The 22524-nt window shown below is 33.1% G+C and overlaps 2 protein-coding genes and 1 non-coding gene across 3 annotated transcripts; 2 read left to right on the forward strand and 1 right to left on the reverse strand.

The window, feature by feature from the left end:
• Positions 1–8736: 8736 nt before the first annotated feature.
• LOC107024649 (formin-like protein 5) lies at positions 8737–15419 on the reverse strand. Its single transcript, XM_015225642.2, has 6 exons — positions 14601–15419; positions 12683–13779; positions 12397–12596; positions 10445–10680; positions 9246–10260; positions 8737–9156 (listed from the first exon to the last, which is right to left on the reverse strand). The coding sequence occupies exons 1-5, from the start codon at positions 14736–14738 to the stop codon at positions 9271–9273; spliced, it is 2661 nt and encodes an 886-aa protein (XP_015081128.1). The 5' UTR covers positions 14739–15419; the 3' UTR covers positions 8737–9156; positions 9246–9270.
• Positions 15420–18313: 2894 nt separating this feature from the next.
• LOC107024530 (21.7 kDa class VI heat shock protein) lies at positions 18314–20163 on the forward strand. The gene is made up of 2 exons (XM_015225518.2): positions 18314–18678; positions 19680–20163. The coding sequence occupies exons 1-2, from the start codon at positions 18366–18368 to the stop codon at positions 19937–19939; spliced, it is 573 nt and encodes a 190-aa protein (XP_015081004.1). The 5' UTR covers positions 18314–18365; the 3' UTR covers positions 19940–20163.
• Positions 20164–21511: 1348 nt separating this feature from the next.
• Positions 21512–21584, forward strand: TRNAA-AGC. Its single transcript has one exon. It is a non-coding gene; the product is annotated as a tRNA-Ala (tRNA).
• Positions 21585–22524: the final 940 nt, after the last annotated feature.

Consider the following 22524-nt stretch of genomic DNA (forward strand, 5'->3'; position numbering starts at 1 on the left):
ACATTTGGAAAAAAAAAGAAATGTTATTATATTTTTCTAAACAAGTGACTAATATTTATGTAGTAAAAAAAAGATGTCTAATTTTTTTAATGCTATTAGATTATCATTAAATGTAATATTATGATGAGAGAATAGTGAAGTCAAGATGTAAATTAGTGGTCAACAAAGTTGGATATAGTGAGACCAAATGTTCAAAGAGGCTAAAAAATGCTAAGAATTATTTTTCCATAATTGTTCAAATCATTGGTGGATATAAACTTTTTGAGTACATGTATAAGTGTAAGTATCAAATGTAAACAAATTAATTGAGGTGCGTGGAAGTTATCGATCACGTATAAGGTGGATGGAGACCTACTTTTGACCAATATCAAGCTTTTTCTGTGAGTTTGTAGAACGCGTCATTAATAAAACAGATTCATTCACAAAATCAACTTTGGAAAAGAGAATATTTTCATATCAAATTAAAATAATCTTACACAATTTCTAATCCACAATGAACTTTTAGCTGAAATGAGAAATACAAAGAAAAACAATTCAAAATGCTTCTATGAAGACTTAGACCTAAGAATTAAGAATGGATCAAGACCTTGAGTTTCTGAAATTGTCATCAGTTTCGTCGATCTCTCTGTCAACTTGATAATAGTCTCCAAACCTAACCCCACAAACCCATGGACAAGTTGAAAATTTCACGATGAACAGGGTTGTTTATATTAGGGTCATATCCTGCAATTCTCAAAACAGCTAAGAAACGCCTTTCTAATAGAACGATCTTGGCCTTCAATGCCAGGCCACCAAATTTCAAGTTGGGAATTGAAGCCTCGATATAATTGATAAAATTTTCAGAATAATTAGGATATGGAATCATCCCATGGTTGAAGTAGTAGTGATAAATCGACTTCAAGATAGCTAGATCTTGATAATAATCATATTCTTTTTTCAACTCAATTTCAGATGTTCCTCCCTGTATAAGATTGGAAAAATTAGGGTTACTGATAGTCTTCAATTCATAAAATTCCGGCATGGGAGACTTCCCTTTTTCTATTGCTTTTTGATCAATTTCATCTTTTGCAGATTCAGAAATGATCGATTCTACATTGTGTAGACCACTTGAGGAGATAGGTGACCAAACTTCAGATTCTTGAGTTTGGTCTGAAGGTAGCATTTTAGCATATGAAAATAGTCTGAGAATGAGAATGTTCTTTCTCTCTTAGGTAGATTTATAGTGTAAACATTTGACCAAAATCACTAAAACATTAATGATATTAGATCTAAACTTTAATTTTTCATGCCATAAAAAAAAAGGGGTCATATTTCATTCCATAATTCTAATTATATATTTACTCTAGATTATTTTGGTTAGTTAGACATTAAGTGACCTTTTTCAAGTAAAATATTTATTAATCTGTCATGATTTATGGCTAGTAAATATTTGACTTATATATTACAACGCATATCGATAAGTCATCATCGTGATATCATATATTGTATATACTATATGGTCCTAACTTCAAAATTGCATTACAAATTTAGCTCTACAGTAAATTAAAATCTAATTAAATGGTCATGTTTTATTTACGTAAGGATAGAAGCAGAAGCCTAACATTTACATTTAATTCATTTCTATTTAGCGATGCATGAAAAATAAGATGATTAAAGGAGTTAGAATTGAACTGAAAAGTGCAAATATTGGTACGATTCAATTCAACATTTTCTTCTCTCGGATTTGATAATCAGTTCATCTATTCCAAAGACAAAGTACTTAAGCACGTTAGCCAACATTCACCTCAGAAGGTTTTCAAATATCGGGTTCAGTTGGACTCGTGCTGTTACTCCTCAGTTAGATTTTCGCCTTCCTAAAAGAACTAACATTTCCGATTCTATAATTAAGTTAACGAGAAGATATCAAACTAAAATGGAAAGTGAAACAATTACAGAAAATTCAAGTGACCTAAAAACTGAAGTTGAACTGAAAATGCAAGCAAATAACATCAAGTACAGCATCGTGATGAAATTGTGAACATTACGATCGTTCTCACATTCTAATCAAGTACAGCATCGTGCTCGTAGTTGTCAACTTAATCATATTCTCCGAAATTAACCCCATAAACCCATAGACAAGTAGAAAATTTCGCGATAAACAGGGTGGATTTTATCAGGGTCAAATTCTCCGGCTATTGTCATAATAGCTAAGAAATTGTTCTTCAACGTAACGATCTTAGTCTGCAATTCCTGGCCACGAACTTTCAATTTGGGGACTAAAGCTTCGATGTAATTAATCAGCTCCCTCGACTTTTTTGGAAGTTTGCCACCATGATTGAAACAGTAGTGATACATGGACTTCAAAATCGCCAAATCCTGATCAAAATCATAGTCTTCTTCTTCGATATTTTCGGAAGTTCCAGCTCCTATTCCAGGATTTGAAAATGTAGGCACAATGTATTGAAATTCATATAATTCCGACATGGGACGTTTTCCCTTTTTCACTGCCTGCAATTTTTCTTCATTTTCTCGATCTTTGTTTCTCGTGATTACATCGACATTGTCAACTGGGTAATGATCTCGGGGATAACCCCATAAACCCATAGACAAGTAGAAAATTTCACGAAAAACAGGGTGCATTATAATAGGATAACGTCCTGCAGTAATTTCGATCATAGAAAAGAATTGGTACTCTAAAGCAAGGATTTTAGTCAGCAATTCGAGCCCATGAAATTTCAAGTTGGAAATTGAAGCCTCGATGTAATTGATAAAATTCTCTGAATAAGGATATGGAATTACCCCGTGATTGAAGAAGTAATGATAGATAGACTTCAAGATTGCTATATCATGATCATAATCATACTCATCTTCTTTCATCGATTCATTTTCGGACGTTCCTCCTCGTTCAAGATTGGAAAATGTAGGCTTATTAATGGACTTCAATTCATATGATTCAGACATGGGACGCTTTCCTTTTTCTTCAACTTTCGATAACATATACTTCAGTTCAGATTCTTGGAGTTCTCCTTTTCCTCTAGCTTTCTGGTCCTCTGTTTCGTCTGCAGAGATTGTCGATTCTTCATTTTGTAGATCGATGTTGAAGTGTGGTGGATGATGATCTTTTGATGATTTCATATCGAACATGGCGATTCTTTCTGAAAATGTTTGATCTGAGAAAGAAAGAAGAAATAAGAATTTTGAACTGATAACGAGGAGATGGTTCTTTCTCTTGCGAGATTAAAATGCGTTAATGTTTTACTCTTTAAGTCAGTTTTAGACGAATCCTATATGTAGTTCCTGCTACTGTCTATCTATATCATATTAAATACTGTACTATATATCGTTTAGATCAGAATAAGTAATAAAATAAAAACTACGGTACATGATATAGACATTCAACTGCTTTAAACTAAATATAGACGACAAATGTATAATATGTCTATAATCGTATATACCGAGTCACTGTCTATCCATTTAACTATCTTTTGGGATTTCTGATGGCGCGAGTTAGCATTCAAGGTACAGTCTAATCGAAATAAAGATAAAATTGATCATGGGAGACTAATGTTTTGTTTTTCATAATGGTTTAAATCCCAATCGAAACAAAAAAGAGTGCTCGGTGCACTAAGCTCTCTCTATGCTAAGGCCTTCCATCGATACAAAAAACACAACAATGTATTCTAAAAATGAAAGAGAAGACATCAAACAGAAACGGAAAAGAGAAAAAGTTGAAGAAAAATAGCTCATATATCAGATAAACTCACAAAATCAAGTTTTTAATTCTGCTGTAAAGTTTATACTATAATGAGTCTGAATATATGTATCGAAAGCTATATACCATCGCCAACATTGTCATCGGGATTACCCCATAATTGCTTAGACAGGTTGAAAATTTCTCGTTCAATAGGCTGTGCCATTTCAGGATTATCTCCATCCAGAATTAGAGCAGTATTGAAATCATCCTCAAATGCTGTGATCTTTACCGTCAAATCATCTCCGAGGATATTCAAATCAGGCATCAAATCCATGATGTGATTGTGTAATTCATCTGAGTGTGGATATGGTAAATGCCCATAGTTTAACTTGAAATCATACATGGCTATTAAAATATTCAAATCCCGATGATAATCATGGTCTTTGGGGCTCTCGTAGTTTATCTGGATATCGACTAATTCAGTATCAACCTTTGGTGTTGAAATTTGAATTTGATCTGTTTTAGTTCTGCGTGATGATTCTCCTTGTAGGAATTTTGAAAAATTTGGTGTAATGGGTACCAATGATGTTTTTTGCCATTTCTTAGCAGCTTGTTGTTTCTCTTCCTCGTCTTCATCTTCTTCGGATTCTTCGAATAATGGTCTTTTTCCTTTATCAACAGCTTTTTGTTTCTGTTCCTCTGTTTCTTTCTCCTCTTCTTCTTTTTCGCCATTGCCTCTATCCTCGTTGCCTTCATTTTGTTCAGAGTTTATACGATTGACATTATCTTCTCCTCCTACATTCTCTCTGTATTCTCCGAGATTGTGCTTTTCGCCTTCTTCTTCAGCTGTTGAAAATTGGGGCAATTCCTCTGTTTCATCATCTTTTTCTACTTCCTCTGTTTCGTCTTCTTCGTTTTGATCTTCTTCTTCTCCATTGTTGTTTTCTTGATTTCCACCCTTTGTTTCTTTCTCTTCTTCGTCTTTATCTTCATTTTCTCCATCCTCTTTGCCTTCATTTTGTTCTGATTCTTCCTCTTTTTTGTCGTTTTCTTCATTTCCGCCATCTTTTTCATCAGCAACTTCAGATTCTTGATTTTTCCCCTGTTCTGAATCTTGATTTCCTTTCTGTTCATCAATCTCCTTTTGCCCTTCTTCTTCTTCTTCATGAATTCTACGTAATTTACTCGAATCAGAAACAGCCTCTGTTGCATCGTCTTCTTCTTCATCAGTATGTAATCTCTTACGTTCATTCAACGAATCAGAACTAACAGCTTCTTCTTCAAGAATTCTACGTGATTTACTCGAATCAGAAACATCCTCTGTTGCATCGTCTTCTTCTTCATCAGTACGTAATCTCTTACGTTCATTCAACGAATCAGAGCTAACATCTTCTTCTTCGACTACTACTCCTTCCTCCTTGATAATTTCACTGAATGATTCATCACATAGTAGCTCTGTTTCAAGATTACTATTACTGTCGGCCTTTGGAGGAGAAGGAGGATCAGGATTTGAAGATGAAATTCCTCCATTTCCAGGAACTGCTTCTCCTTCACCTAACATTTGCAGAGAGAAAAAACACAGAATAAATGAGTAGAGATTTTACACCTTTTTTGAATATGAAGAGATTGTTAACAGCAGCTATATATATATATTTACTTATATGATCTGATCATAATGGGTATACTTGTGCATTTTTCCTTAAAAATCAGTAGTTAATTTGTTTCTCAAAAAGCGCAATATGACAATTAAAAAGGAATAGAGGGAGTACTTATAACCTAGGGTAGAAACCGGTATGATTTATTATATCAGTTGAATGAGGGCACAGATGTCACTTGAAGTAAAAGTAATAATGAGGGGACGACTCTTCCTAGATTTTTCATACACTAAAAGTGATACTTCTCGATTTAAGTGATACTTCTCGATTGCATATTAATTGAAGCATTTAAATGATACTTTTCGATTTAAGTTATACTTCTCGATTATATACAAATTGAAGAATTTAAGTGATACTTCTCGATTATATATGTAAGTGTTACTCTTCATTACTAAGCTTTCACACAACTGATTTTGTTCTCTTAAACTGTGCAGACTGATCGATTAGATATGTCAAAATTGAAACAATTCCATAATTTAGATCATTAACAAGAAGATAATCAAACTAAAGCGGAAAGTGAAACAATTTCAAAATTCAGATAACAAATCACCTTTCTTAACATACTATACATGTAAAGTTTATACTAAAATGAATCTGAAAATTAGTATCGTAACCTATTTCCATCTCGGGATTTCCTTCGTTCCCCATATTATCATAGACAAGTTGAAAATTTCTCGATCAATAGGTCGATCCATTCGGGGATCATCTCCTAGCTGTTCCCTAACATCATTGAAATTTTTACAGAGTGCTATAATCTTTTCTTCTAAAGCCTCTCTGGACATTTTCAAATCGGGGAATGAATCCTTGACGTAAACGAGTCGATTATTAAATGACGAAAGTTGAGGAGAATTTCTAATAATGCACTCGTAATCACACATGGCTTTTAAAATCGCCAAATTCAGATGATGATCCTCGTCTTCGTCGTGTAATTCAGTAATTGATATTCCTCCTTCATCATCCATTAGTTGTTTTCCTTTTTCAGCAGCTCTTCTTTCCTCTTCTTCGTCGTCTTCTACTTCTTCTACTACTACTAACCAAGATGTATGATTTTCGTCATATGATTCTTGATTTCCACTTTCATTTTCTTCAGAATTTTGATGATTCACATTATTTCCCGATCCTAAATTCTCCATATGTTCTTCGTCTTCTTCTTCATAATCGTCATTGCGATCTTCATCTGTTTCTCCTAATTGATTCCCTCCAGCTTCCTCTGTTTCTCTCTGTTCTGAATTTCGATTTCCATTTTGCCCTTCTTCTTCTTCATCAGTATGTCCAATTGCAGGTAACATTTTTTTTAAAATTTTTTGCAGAGTGAATCAAAACAGAGAGAAAAAATGAGTAGAGATTTTAGACTTTCTTTTTTCGAATATGAAGTGATTGAAGAAGATTAAGCTCCGCTATATATATAATAAAATTAATTATTGAAAAGATTATCTATTTGAAAACGGTTTTAACTTCCACTTAAAATTAGTGTTTTACTTTTTAAATTTTCTCAATAAATATATATGACTTAATAGTGTAAATTCATTTTAATATAAATGTGTAAAGCTTGTTAAATAAGAAAACCTTGAAATTTGAGTTGAATCGCATACATCGGAGGGCAAATTATATGAGTTGTTGAAGAAATGATATATCAAACATAAGTGAAAAGAAAATTGATTTAACAAAAATAGCATATTCATTTGTTCGTGCAAAGAAAGCTACTTCTTAGAACCTATGGTAGAAACTGGTACGATTTATTATATCAGTTGAATGAGGGCGCATGTGTCAAAAATAATTTTGCAAAATCACTGTTAACAAATAATGGCATGAATGAGCCTTTTCTTTAACGACAACGACATAAATGAGCCAACATTTTAACGGATGACATAAATAAGCCTTTTCTGAAAATTCGAGAGCCTTTTCCCAAATAAAGATGTCTTTCTCCTCCATCTTGTAAAGCTTGTATTCTTCTTCTATCAATTTCTTCTGCAAAATCATCAAAGTTGTCATCTGATTCTCTTCTTAAATGGAGCAATTTGGTGAATGAAGATCCATATAGCTTGGCTTCGTAGTTCTTGTAAAGTCCAAAAATAGTTCACATATGAAATTGTATTACATTATCTCTTATATATAATTAACGAATAAATAGTTTGACATAAACAATATTATTACCTGAAATTAATGAAGTAAAATGACTATAAATGACATGCATGTATTGACTTTTGTAAAATGACGATCAATGGAGACTAATGTTTTTTCCATAATGGTTTAAATCCCAAACAAAACAAAAAATGTAGTCTTTTGTTTGATGCTTGCGGGCGTATGAGCTTGTTGGTTTAGATTGTCAAGAGCACTATCGATCAAATCAGATAGCAATGCAGTTTGGATATGATCAAGACTTAACCTAAATGGATTCTCACTCGCCTTCAAGTCCAGAACTTAGTCGATCTATTGAATCTGATTTGAGATACTACTATCCGTCTAGGCAGTTTGAACCGGATGTAACTACATTGTGTTTGAAATGTTGGAGAAAAGCCATAATTATTTTTAGATGATGCATTGAAAGGATCGTCTCTAATACTGGAAGTGAAGTGAGAATAAGAAGACGACTCTTCCTAGATTTCATACACTAAATTGAGTGATACTTTTCGATTATATTTGTACGATATATCTTTTCTAGATTTACCCATATCAACTAATTCCCTCATTTAAACAAAAATAAATCATTCCCTTGATTTCACTAACTTTCCTATTTACTCATAAAATCATAGTTAGTAGTTTTATTTTTTTCCAAGAGACCCTTGTATTTGACTTTGTTTGTCAGTTAAACCCTTTTACTCATCACTTTGCCAACTAAACCCTTAAACCCATCAAATCACAACATTTTAAGTCATTTTCTCCTCTGATCCATGTGCGTGTAATAGACTCAATTACATGTGGAATTCTACGTCATTTATTAACGCCACATATAAAATTAAGTGCCAAAAAAAATAAAAAATAAAAAAAAATCAAATTTTCAAATTCCTCAAACTTTTCAAATAGTAATTTTCTTCATATTTGGTCACAACCAAATTCATACCCAATAGATAAAATTCTACTTGATTTAATTAACTTGTAAATTCAACTACAAGTTCACCAACACAAACTCAAATCAAAATTTTTAATTAATTTTACAAATTCACAAGAACCATTTATTATTTTTTTAAGCTTATTAGTGGAGTTTTAAAATTTTCAATACTCTGTCATCCTTAATATTATTTTATCATTCCTCGTTTTCTTGTATCGTGTCTTAAACTGTTAAATAAAATCATCTTACTTGTTCTGTTTTTGCTAACTTATATAGTCCCACTATTAATATGATATATTAAGATAACTTAATTTTTTGTTTCTAATTATTAATTAGTATATAATTAATTAAAAGACAAATTCAAACAATTTTGTGTGATGTAACAAACCATCTACGTTTTCTTTCTTGATAACAACACTGCATAGGACTAGTTCCATTCGAACAAAGAATTATCAGCAAAATCGACAAGAAATAATTACAAGAACAAAAAGAATGATCCTAGCAACTACTTTTTAAGTACAAGTGGAGCTGCAATTGATGCAGAACCATGCATGTAGCAGATCATCTCTGAAACCGTAGCGTTTGTCAGGTCTCTGCTCCCCTCAAGTTAGCAACGAGTCGATCTCTTCCGGGTTCTACCATGCCTGGCTTCTAAAATGAAAGAATATTCTAACCCATTTTCTTCGACCATAAATGGAACCAACATGCATGGACAGTAAGGATCCATATACCCGACCCCAACTTGCTTGCTTGTGTTGTTCTACTCAGAAGTCACATCCCTAAGCAAAACATAACATGAAAACAAACAAGTTACTCAACATTTTTACTATAGCAGGTGAAAACAAACAAATAAGAAAGAGCTAGGTACCTTGTACTTGGTGAGAAAAATGTATTTAAGGACTGTCATCGTCTGAACTAAAATCATCAATTCGCCGGTCTGCAATAGCCGGGAAAAGCTTCTGACGCTGATCAGGTCGTGCTGAAGGGATGGCTTGATGGGGTAGTGCTGAAGGGACGGATTGATCAGGTCGCGGTGAAGGGACGGATTGATCAGGTCGCTGTGAAGGGACGGATTGATCAGGTCGTGGTGAAGGGACGGATTGATCAGGTCGCTGTGAAAGGGTGGATTCTGAAGTTGTAAGAGTTACATTTTCTCTCCTTGGTGTGCTATTTATCTTTCTTGGAGCATTTTTTACCTCTCTGCATACCTTATCCAAAATAACTAGAAAATCTCTAACGATCACAAATAATCGCAAACCTTCATCCCTCTTAGCATTTCCATGGAAATAATCACCTGTGCTCTTAACCAGAGCCATTATTCGCTTTTCTTCCTCAAGTAATGACATGATATCACCCTCAGCATTCTGCACAAAGTTCTTCATGGTCTGGTGAAACCCCTCTTCCTCATCTACATTTTTCATTTCTGAATTCAGGAACTCACGTGCTTTTATAAGTGCATGGCCAAGTTTGGACACTATGCCTGTTAAGTTATCTGCGTCCAGAATTGCAGCTTTCTTCACATTTCCAAGATCACTACTCAAACCGGAGACAACTTGTAAACCGGTATTTCGATACTGATCTTCTTGATCTTGAGGCAAATCCTCGAGTAGATCATCAGACTTGATGCTAGACAAGCTCCGTTGATCCCTAGCAGCACGAGCAGCTCGTATACCTTCTGAGCGGATTATCTCCTGAACAACAAAATGTAACAATGTAGTTTTCCCGTCTATTCCTTTTACATCTGATAATTTCAGAAGCGTGTCAAGCTTAAATGCTTGTGCACCACCACGAAACGTTCCATCGTTCATCCGATTGCCAGTTTTTAAAACAGCCTCAAGGAGCTTGAGAAACAGCCTGCTATTCCGTAGTTCTATGCTAGCAGCCTGGACAACAAAAAAGCATGCATGAAACACCAATGTCAAAGGAATTTGGATGCCACAAAAATAGAAGCTTCTGTCTAGTGCTCATGCATGAAGTCCATTTAGATTAATATCGGAAGCACAAATTATTTTTTCCAATATGAAAACCACAAACAAGTTAGAAGATTTTCACTCTTTACGATCTCACCTCCAAGGTGGCAAATGATTCTTTGATCAGTGACGCCTCATCCTGAAGAGTGCACATGAAAAGCAATGTCTCTAGCCTTTTGAATGCAAATGGAACCTCAACCAAAGATTTCAGGAACCTCTCTGCCTGCCCAAGCCGAGAAAGTTCCCCATTGTAGACCCTCAGCTTCAGTTCTTCCTCAGCAGTTGGTGCCATCTTTATCAAAGTTTGAATGAGTTCAGCAGGAAGCTCATTTCCTGAGTAAATTAAACCATTAGTCACGCTTTGGTAGCTGCAAAGTCTAAGAACACACGACAGCCCATTTTCCAAGAAATATCACTCTAATTAACATACAAGTACATTAACGCTTTACCAATTGACAGCAAATAGCAACCGTATGTTGACAGTATTAGCATTGTGATCAGGTTACTCTAAGCGAAACTGCTACTTCATATTTATTCTGACATCAAATTTAGAAAATGTAACCATTGCAAGGTAAGGCTCTCAGCAAAAGTCTTGAGAAAAATGTGACATTGCAGATAAATACTGCATACTACAGTAGTGAAGCTGCTCCTAAAGAACATGTACGTGCAGAGAAAGGTTAAAGGGTGTCTCAAGGACAAATAAAATGCACAAATACATCAGTCTAGATATAGTTTCACATGAATGCATTTCATAACTTTACTTCCGAAGAGAGTCATCAGAAGTCGAGCATTTCATAGACTTCAGGTGAAAAGGCAATCATACTTCTAGCCAAGTTAATAAAGCAAAGAGCACTTATGTGGGGAAAACAAGAAAGAAGCCAAACTCGACCAATACTAGCACTCCTTCCTTCAGAAGTAACTTCCATACGTTCGAGAAAGTTCCCTCCTCGATGATATAATTGTTAAATTTGACAAGATTCAAAAATGGATTAATGAGAAGATATGGTAGTTAGGAGGATAATTCTTCATTAGTAGAAAAGTCAAGATAGCACCTTTTGTAGGTGAAATTTAGGTGAACCATAAATTGATTTCACAAGGTAAATCTTGACATTTTGACATATTGTGATGTCATGGATGACATCAATAGGAAGAATTCACTCCTATAAATAGGTAGCTCCTAATTCATTTGTAATACACCTCTAACTTGCCTTCTCATCTCCTAAGGCATTTGTTCTTCTTTCTCTCTTGTAATATTTCACTTGTACTCTTTCGGCAAACTTTTGTTTTCTTTTGCCGAACCTCGTTGATTCCTGGCATTCTTTTTGTTGTTGTCTCATTTACTATTTATTAGCTACATTTAGATATAGCAGTAATGATTCCATCACTCTCTATATTCGGCTTCCGCAACAATAATCTAATAAACTAACACAAGTTACATTCTAAACTACTAATGAGAAATTGTTTCAACTATTTCAGTTTCACGTTTGATACACTTTCATATCAATTATTAATGTGATGATCTCATTTAGAATATTTTTTCCAGTTATCTCTGCAGTAGTGAATTAAGACATTCTAGTTTAAGAGGCAGTATAACAGAGCATAAACTAATGTAATAAGGAAGCATGATCCACTTTAATCAGGCATCTGGTACAACTTCCAAGACCAATTTCAGAACGGACAAATAGAATACAAAAACAAGTAAATCTTTAAAGATCAACATGAAGCAGCGGTCGATACAAGATTTACCCTCAATAGGTTCAGAGTGGGTGCGGTCTATATACCTGGTTGTGACTGCACCTACTGCCGAGAGCTAAGATTGGCTCGTGGAATGAAGTTGTAAATAGTTCACCACAGAAGCATAGAGTACAGCTACAACTAAATCTTTTAGGACATTCAAAAAATTTCAATGATTGGCAGGAAGGAGATGGAAAATCGACAACCAGTAAAGCACAATTATTTCCTTGAATAACAAGATAACCAGCAAGAACAAAAACAGAAATATTGCCCAAAAACTTAAAACACTTGAAAGGTGAATGTGCAGATGATCACCTTCTTTCAGTGCATCACAAACTTCTTCAGTTGTAACGTTCAACGCTTTAAGAAGAATAGACAAATTTTGAGCCTTCTTCTGGTCAATGATTTGAATATATAGATTGGAAGGATCTTGGGAGGAGTCTTTCTTTGACCCATTCTTCTTTTTTTCAGCAGAGGCAAATCCAAATAGAGTCTCTATCTGCTCTTCATCGAACCTGTCAAAGGATATTCAGTGTCTATTGAACTCCTTCCTAAATTAAAATGATTTAAAGCTGCATAAAGCAAGAAATGATGGACTTACTGGAAAGATCCTGCCTTGACCTGATGCCAAACCATTGATTGGTCAGTGTTGGCTTGAACCTTATCCCAGAAGAAAGGCTTAAGCTTAGTTTTGGGATCGGTATCTTCTCCCTCAGCTGAAGCACTTGTGGATGCATTTGGTCCAAGAGGTGATGTTCGAGGTGGCTTCAAGCCCATGGAAGGTGGCCGAGGTGGTGCTCGAGGGCCAGGCTTCATAGGTGGTGGTGGAGGAGGGCCAGCTTTAGGAGGACTTGGGCCAACAGATGAAGGCTTTCCTGGTGGTGGAGGTGGTGCAGCAGGTGCAGGAGTTGTTGGCTTTGCAGGAGGCGGAGGTGCAGGTGGGGAAGGGGCTTCAGAATGAACCGCCCTACCAGGGGGAGGTTTCAGTGGAGGCATTCCAGCTGGTCCCGTCCTTCGAATCTCAATTTTAGAATCATCATTGGGATTGTTATTGAATGAATGATTTCCAGCATTAGTGAATGAATGATTTCCGGCATTATTGAATGAAGATCCTAAAGCAGATGACTTATGTGATGAATAGTCACTCGAGCTTAAGCTAAGAAGAGGTCTCTCATCATTCAAACCCTTTTTGGATCTCCTACAGCACTTACAACAACAGCATATGCATAGAAGTGCTATGAGAAGGGATATTGCGGCAGCAGCGGCTATAATTGGAACTCCAACCGTGTTTGCTTTCTTACTGTCTTTAGCTGAGGATTTCTTTTTTGAGTCTTGTGATTTAGCTGGCTTTGACTTAGGAGAGGCAGGAGGAGGATTAGGTGCTGCTTTCAATATGCGTCGTTTAGGAGCTCCGTGCAAGGAGGAGAGAAACTCTACACACCTGGCATACCAATTTGGCGAGCCCTTCTCCTCTCCGGATATAAGAAACAAGAGATTTTTTTCCCTCAAACAACCTAGAAGAGCTTGCTTAACCAGCGGATGCAAGTCACCGATATGCTTATGTTTTTCTGAGCTACTTTTTAGGAGGACTTTGTCTCTCACACTTAAAACTTCCTCCGCGACATAATACTCGAGATCTTCAACAGCTTTATTAGCTCGTGTTAACTCTATCCTACAGTTCAACCACAATAGCTCAGCCTGCAAGAGAAGATTTTATCAAACTTTCTCATAAATGCTCATTCTCAAACAAGTTCATATCAAATTAGTATTAACATCTCACAATAAATAATTTTACGAGAGTCACAGTGGAGTTCAGACTAGAGTCAAGCCGTGAAAGAACGCAATTGAAAAGGCTAGAGTGATCTGGAACTGTTCAGACTTCAGGCTCATCTAAAAGATTAAGTTGTTAGAGAGACCGCACTTTTATTATTTAATTATATTTTCAACATGCCCCTCACGTGCGGGCCTGATTTTTTTTTCATGGACCAAGCGCGTGGAAATTCTTTTTCTCAGTACCTTCAATACCTTTGCGTGCTCTAACATCATGTTGAAGTGTGTGACCATCTCATCCAAAAGTTTAAGCGCACACTTTTATTATTTGATTATATTTTCAACATTTACTTGGGGTTCTCTTTCTCAATTATAAATCATAGGGTGGACATGAATTATTTATCGTTATGGCACTTTGCACTAAATGTTTCTGCTTTGGTATTGAAGATATCAATTAGTGCGTAAATATTCAGGCTCAAAAGAACAGCACAAATGACACTTAGTTTATCCAGAAACGAGATCAAGCAATAGGTTGTTCAAGCACCAACAAAGAGTTGTTTCTCTGATTAATCGACACAACAGCATAAAATCCTTCCACAACAAAAGAAACTGATCCTATGGCGATTAGGAAACATATACTTCCCTTTATCACAAACCCCTACAACTACATATTCGCAAGTAATGTTCAATTAAGTAACTCAAAATTCTTCAAACAAACATTTGAAAAAGAATATCGAAAAGTGTGGTACCATGTCCCTATTAATCTGAGGAGAGTTGATGAGATCTGAGTCCTTCTTGCTTCCAAGTACTGCTACCAAAAGCATAAAGAAGAACACAAAGAAATGAACTACTACTCCTCTCACACCCATTTGCCCTTGAATCAGCATCAAAGAAGTAGAAAATCTTTTTCATTAGATAAACCCCACAAACCCCTTTATGCCTCAAATCCACAAAGGGCACAAAAAAACATCAAAAAAAATTCTGCATTTAACCTTCCAACTCTTCAAAAAAAAAAAAAAATTTCCACTTCCAAATGCCTTACTCACAACAAATCTTTCAAACCCACCTCCAAATTCATGCAAAAAAACTTAATTACAGTAACATCAAACACCATAAATCGAAAAAAGAAAAAAAAACTCTTTTTTCCGCAATAATCGAATAAAAAACTAGATAAATCAAACCCACCTCCCAAAATATTGTAAAATCAATGAATCACAATCTACAATGTCATTCAAAAATCAAAACCTAGGCCCCGCACCCAGAAAAAATCAAAAATCAGTTGAGGTTTTTGTATGCAACGAGATCGAGCAAAAAAAAATGCTCAAATACAAATAATCATACAAGGATTGGGTGCGGGTCAAGGAGGGGCATGAAATTGACCCGAAATAATTTCTTTTGAGCAGAAAAGTGAATTTTTGTTATTGTGTGTATATGGATAACTAGCAAAATCTACCAATCGTTTCTGGCATTTTTGTTGCTCTCTGTAATTCTACATAATTTTTGTTTAATCCATTTCTTTGAATTTTCCATACAATAGAAACCGAAAATGGCGCTCAAGAGATGCATGCATGGCATCTCAGCGCTGGTTCATTTTTATTTCATCTCATCATTATGTTATACATATTTTATTGGCGTCTTATATGTATTATGTCACCTAAAATATATAGGAAAAACAATCTTTTTAGTCCCTGTATTAAGACTATATTTTTATTTTCCAATTGGGTCGAGAAATCTTGTCAAATTTTTTTCCAATTTGATATGATATATAGCTACAATAACGTAAAATAATAATATTATTAGGTATCAATTACAAAATATTACAAAAGAACAAATAAAATAATTAAGTTTTGTAAATATTAGTTTGGTTTGGGTTGGGTCGGGTCTTGACCCGTTAAATAACTCATTTCCTAACTCATTTTGACCCAATATGTTTTGACTCGAGCAAATTTGGGTTGGTTGGGGTTGGATCTTGACTCAATTGTTGTCTAAATTCATTATGACCCACCAAAACTTGAGTTATCCCGCCCAATTGACACCCCTAATTTTGATGCAGGCATTAGCATAGTTAAAACTCAATTGCCCCTCAACTTTTTTTTTACATCTTTTTTCCTTTATTGTGGAGGGTGTCTTTGTAATTAATTTTTTTTTTTGCGCAACGCATGCTATTTATAATGCATCAAATCAAACAATGCATAAAAATAATTTATATATAATTTACATGCATTACTAAATACACTCTATTTACTATTATTCTTATACAATCTACCAAACGACTCAAGTATTTATTTGTGCATATCCGAAATTGGAGGGCAAAAATATTACTCCATCCATTTCAAATTGATTGAATTGTTGAGACATTTTCTATTTTTCAAATTAACTTAATAATTCAATTTTCAAGACTACTTTTAGAATGTTCTTCTATTTTACCCTTCATTAGTTAGTATTGAAATTAGTTATTTAATTAATGTTTAGTTATTTTAATCACAAATTTAACGCTATTAATAAGAATAAAAATGAAAAATTATGTCTAATTTATGTTAATCTTATTTTCTTAAAGGGTGTGAAACACTTCAAAAATTTAAGTAATTTGAGACAAAAAAAATAATAACTAGGATCACTAAATTAAAAAACATATTTATATATATCTCGTCAAAATAACATATGCATAAGGTTTTATATATAACTCAATCGTGACACATTGGCCAAATCCACATCTACACAAAAAAAACAAGTCGTAAATTTCTTCAACTCTGCTACGATGAGTGGATCAATATATTGACTTCTCACCATTGTATATTGTTTGAATTGTGCTACAACCTCTAGTAACGCGTTTGCTTTAAGCACCTAAATTTTGAGACCCAAAAAAAAAGGATGGTAAATATTATGATTTTTATTTTACTTTAAACAATATTAAATATTATTAAAAAAAAATGAACTATCTATTTTTTATGATGAATATTTTAGAACTTTGACTTAAACATTTCAAATTTTCATATTATTAAATATATTTTTTACATCAACATCCAACGTGATCTATTGGAAACAAATGTCTAATCTCTTTTCTTTTTTTTATATTTATTTTTTAAGTGTCAAGAATATATCAAATTGAACCATGTATGTATTTAAAAATGTAAGTTTGTCACGATTAGAGAGCATGTCTAGTCGTAACACGGCGTATTTTAGCTCGAATGGGTCTCATACAAGTCCTTAGCATAATCATCATTACATAAGACATTGAATAATGTGAAATTTTGAAAACTTTTTTACAATTAATATCAAACTCTTTCATATTAGAAAATAGAATTTCTAGACTCGTCTTGCTAGACTCGTCTTGAGGTGCACGAGTGCGACGTGCTGGTGCCGAAACAGCAAAGAACATGGTTCTGAGTGTGTGTATAGTGTACTGTCTATGTTTGGCGGGGCAGGACAAGGTTCTGAAAGAGCGTATTATATCGGGGAGTGCTTGAGGTGCACAAGTGCGGCGTGTTGGTGTCGAAACTGCACTAGCGGGGTACTGATGGTGTAGGAGAGGGGATGCTGATGTTGAAGATGCATGAGTGCGGGTTAATAAAGTGTACGGGTCTAACCGAACTATTCCTCAGTTTTATAAATAATAATATTATTATGCAAAGAAACACATTAAAAATAATGATAAATATAAGAAAAAAGTTATTTCGGCTTAGGCACAAAGCGAAAAATATTATCATTAAAATTTAAAGAAATTAAGAGTAGTTTATAAAAATATCTTTTTGTTTTCGGTATTTAAAAGAAATACTGGATTCCAAACTGAACTTTTTTTAATATGAATTCAAATTCCATCTGCTTATTTTTTTTTATTTTTTTTTTTGCCTTTAGTGGATATGCAGAAATAATGTTATTTGGTAAAAGCTACTTGAATTCCACAAATGAAAAATATCACAAAAAAAGTAGAAACAAACAATTGGTGACACTAATCATCATTAGTAGCAGATAATGCACTTTTAAGTATTCCTTTCACACATCTCTTCATTACTAGAATTACATTTATATCAATATAATATATGAAATTATCTATTTCATATAGAATGTGAGGTTATAATTTTAAAGATAAAGATTTATTTCGAATAAAAAAATGTCTTATATGACAATTGATTATCATATATAGTTGTGTTAGAATTTTCACTAAAAAATTTAATAATTAGTTGATTGCGGTAAAATGAGGAAGAACCCCAAAGGATTCAACTGTATAATTTTCCGTTCTAAACCCCTCCAGTCCTACCTGATTCCGTCCTGACTCTCAATTCAACGACAACCGTCGATTTGATTTGGTGTTCCACAAGTATTTTTCTCATACTTTTTTTAGAGAAAAAATCTAGAAAAGAAATATATTCTCTTATCTTTACAGCACATTTTTTCAAATATTCCATAAGAATTTGTTCTCTTCTTTGATTATTTGTACCACTAGAATTAGTATAAGAGAAATTCAAGTCACAAATTCTCATCCACCATTTTTTTCATCTTTGAAATTTAACTCAATGACTAGTTACAAACAACTTGAAGTTCAATTTGAAGAATCAAATCCAAAAAAATGGTGTGTTCCATTAAAAGAAGATGTTTTTGTGAAATTCATGAACAAAGGAAATTTTATAACACATAAAGCTTTGTGTGAAGGTTCATTTTTTAGTCCACTTTTGTTTGGCAAATTTTTTGATCCTTCTGATGCATTTCCACTATGGGAATTTGATTCAGATGTGTTATTATCCAATGCAAAAAGTTCCAATAATAATCATTACAAAGTTGATTGGATTCAAACTGAGACAGATTATGTGTTGAAAACAGAAATTCCAGGTGAGTAAAGAGATTTACTTATTTACTTGAGTTTGTGTTCGTTTTTTTTAGGCCAAACTCATAAACAGATCCCTTGTTGGGTTTCTTCTTTTAGATATTTTAACTACGTCATTTTTTTATTGAATCATTAAACCATTCATATTTTATTCCTTTTAAACACTGCTAACTGATTTTGATTGGTTTTCCTATTGTAAATGCCTTCAATTGTGTTTGTATTGTAATGATTTTGATTGAAGAAATGAAGACAAATTGTTTGTTAGTCTCATTTGTTTTCAAATGTGTTCAAGTGACTTCGAGTAAATACAATTATTCTCAAACAATTTCACTATCAATTGGACTAATGAGTTCTAGAACAACAAATGCATCATCTATCGATATCCCTCACAAAATTTGGTTCCACATCGGTCAACAGTGTTTAAAGGAACAAAATTATGGGTGGTTCAATAATTTAATAGGAAAATAGCCTAGTTAAGGTACCTGAGGAAAAAACCCAACAAGTTTATGAATTTATTTATGTACTTGGCCTTTCTTTTTAATGTACGAACATTCAAGATTTGAATTTTATGAATTCTGAATTCTATGCGCCCTGACTTACTTGAATGTCATTTAGTGGAACTATAGTGTTGAATTTTTGAACGATCCAACATGCATCTGACAATATTTTTAAAAAGTTCGATATTAATAAAGTAGGACTACATATAGGTGCTTCTAGTAGTTAGCACCCTACACACTAGAGATGTAGTTCTTTTGGCGGGCCATAAGCAGGGGTAGAGCTTCAGGTAGGATTGGTTCAGGTTTCCATTCATTAGAGGCGTCTCTATGATGAATTTAAACGTATTCAACTGAACTCATTGCTCTCGGCTATATAAAAGTTAAAGGTTAAAAATATATACTCTTATTATAGATTCACGTTCATTCAATTGAATCCCTTTCTTACATGTAGATCCGCCCCTGATTTGCAATATTAACTCGATTAACACTATTAACATTTGTTGCAACAGGTGTTGGTAAAGGTATCATTTGTGTCTCCGTTGAGGATGGAAAAGTTTTAGAGGTAAGTGGCCAATTTAGGCTGAAAGTAGAGACGGGGACGAAGGACTGGAGAGTGGGGAACTGGTGGGAACACGGCTGTGTTCGGAGGATCGAGCTGCCTGAAAATGCAGACTGGAAGAAAACAGAGGCACTAATGAGCAATGGTGATCACAAATTCTTAGAAGTTAAAATTCCAAAGATACCACCAAATATTTGTGATGTACCTTGAGGAAATCAATTATAAAAGGGGCAAATAAAGATGTATAAAATGTAATTTATATTTTTGATGAATGATTAATGTTAGGAGTATTAAGATATGGAGAAATATATATGATCAACAAAAGAAACTAAACAATGAAATAATGAAATGTATCAATTGGGAAGATTATAGGAACATGCTTGACATATTAATGTGCAGGATTAATTAGTCTTACTCAAAATTTTTGCTCTCAATAACATTACCGTTACGGATATTTAGTATAGAAGAATTACTTGAAATGAATGTCTTTAAATAAATAATTATTGATTTTAGCGATAACTTTTTATTTATTACAATTTATAGTAGTACTATGTTAAATCTATAATATGTAATGCAATATCTACAATATATATATATATATATATATATATATATATATAACTATTTTAAGAAATATATTATGCTTGTTTGGTAAGAAATTGACACATTGTGTTATAACTTATAAGTGTATTAAAATATGTGATAAATGTATTATCTATTAATAAAACTTGTATTATAAATTATTTTTTGTAATATGAATTAAAAGTGTATTAAAAGTGAAAAAGTAAAAAAAAATTATTGCAATAAATGGTAAATATTTTTTTATTTGTAGTATATTTATATAAGTTTTCCGTCCATTTGTCCGTTATAAGTTTTTAATGACCAAAATCTCTCAAAAATATAGAAAAATATGGATACATAATAGAGTTGATTCAATAAAAAGGTGGCGGATACATTATATATTTTTTGTTACATTTTTGTATTCGCCTTATTTTTTGTCACATTTTGTATCCGCCTCATTTTTTCATTTTTGTATCCGCCTCATTTTTTTCACATTTTTGTATCCGCCTCATTTTTTATCACATTTTTGTATCCGCCTCACTTTTACATTTTTGTATTTGTCTCAATTTTTATCACATTTTTGTATTCGCCTCATTTTTTATCACATTTTTGTATCCGCCTCATTTTTGTTATATTTTTGTATCCGCCTCATTTGACTTAAAAATGAAGGATTTTAGGTATTTTTAAAACTAATAAGAATAAGGGTACTAAGTAAACTTAAGGGAAGAATTTTTGTCATTTTTCCATATTTTAATGCGTCAATGTGATACCAACTTGTTATTTGTTTCTTGAGTGAATTTAGTTTTAATTTCTCCGACACCAACTAATGTTTGTTGATAGAGCTATATTCACAACTTTTGTTAATAAAAAATAATTGAGTTATTGACAACAAGAATGGTAAAAGCGATAGCTTATGGGACTAGTAAAATTAGGTAATCGATCAAGTAATTTATATGCATAATAAAAGAGTATTATATGTTTTTATTCACTCTAAAGAATGTCAAGATAAGAGTCCATAACCTAATTCTGCTTTGATTCTCCGATAAAAAATATTGAAATGTCTTCTCCTACCCTATGGAACGCGACGTTATTATGTTTATAAAAAGCGAAATAGTAAAAGGAGTTTTTAGCGGAAAAGTCACCTATCCAAAAGACTCGAACTGTGGAGCAGTAACTTGTCTATATAGTAATATTGTTTCTTTGCAAATACTGTTCACACATGGGGATGTAGCTCAGATGGTAGAGCGCTCGCTTAGCATGCGAGAGGTACGGGGATCGATACCCCGCATCTCCATTCTTTTTTATTATATTTATTATATTTATAATATAATTGTGATACTTTAATTTTTTAAACTTTAGTTTAAAAGAAAAACTAGATAAAATCTTCTTGTTTTTTTTTCTTCATATGCTTAGCTATACTAATATAATTCTTATAATGTCTATTAATCAAGAAATTTTTCAATAAAAATGAAAAAAACGTATTCATTATTGTTCATTCATAATAATGAAAAACTTACTTACATTTGATATTTATACCAAGTCAATAAATGTACGACATGAATTATAGTTTGAATATAGAATTTTAGTACTTAACCATGGTTCATTAATATGCATCCTTCATGATTTCGTATAAATATCAGACGCAAAACAATTTTTCATTGTTATGATCAGAATAAACAATGCAACCCAAATTGGTATAATCTATCTTCCCAACTTTTTATTCTTTATTAGAAGTTACTTTTCTAACGCAAATACTTAATAAAAGGGTTAAACTAGAAGAGAAGAAAGATGTTAATACTTAATTTTCTTTATTTATGCCTTAATTTTCTGGAAGGATAGTTTATAAATCTTAACTTCAAAATTATCCTTTCAATATTTTAAATAGTTGGTCAAAAACAAGCTCATAAAATTGGTAGTTTCTTGTTAGGTCACAATTACAAAGCATAAAGATTTGTAAAACTGAGAATTTAAATTCAACGACCAAACGTACCAAAGTCGTAAAAAATTCAAGGCTACCTAGTCAATTTTCAACTACTCCTATCGAAATACTCGCGTACAAATGACAAAATTAATTTATGAAAATATGACTTATCCAAATTTACCTGATATATTCACAATTTATTTTCTAACTTTAAATTGTAAAACTCTCCAACTTCATAACTTTAAATTAGAGTAGTATATACAAAGTTAGTGATCGAAAAATTTCAACTTGCGGTCTAAATAAAACAAACTTT

The sequence above is a fragment of the Solanum pennellii genome, chromosome 7 (assembly GCF_001406875.1).
Source record: "Solanum pennellii chromosome 7, SPENNV200".
Lineage (NCBI taxonomy): Eukaryota > Viridiplantae > Streptophyta > Magnoliopsida > Solanales > Solanaceae > Solanum > Solanum pennellii.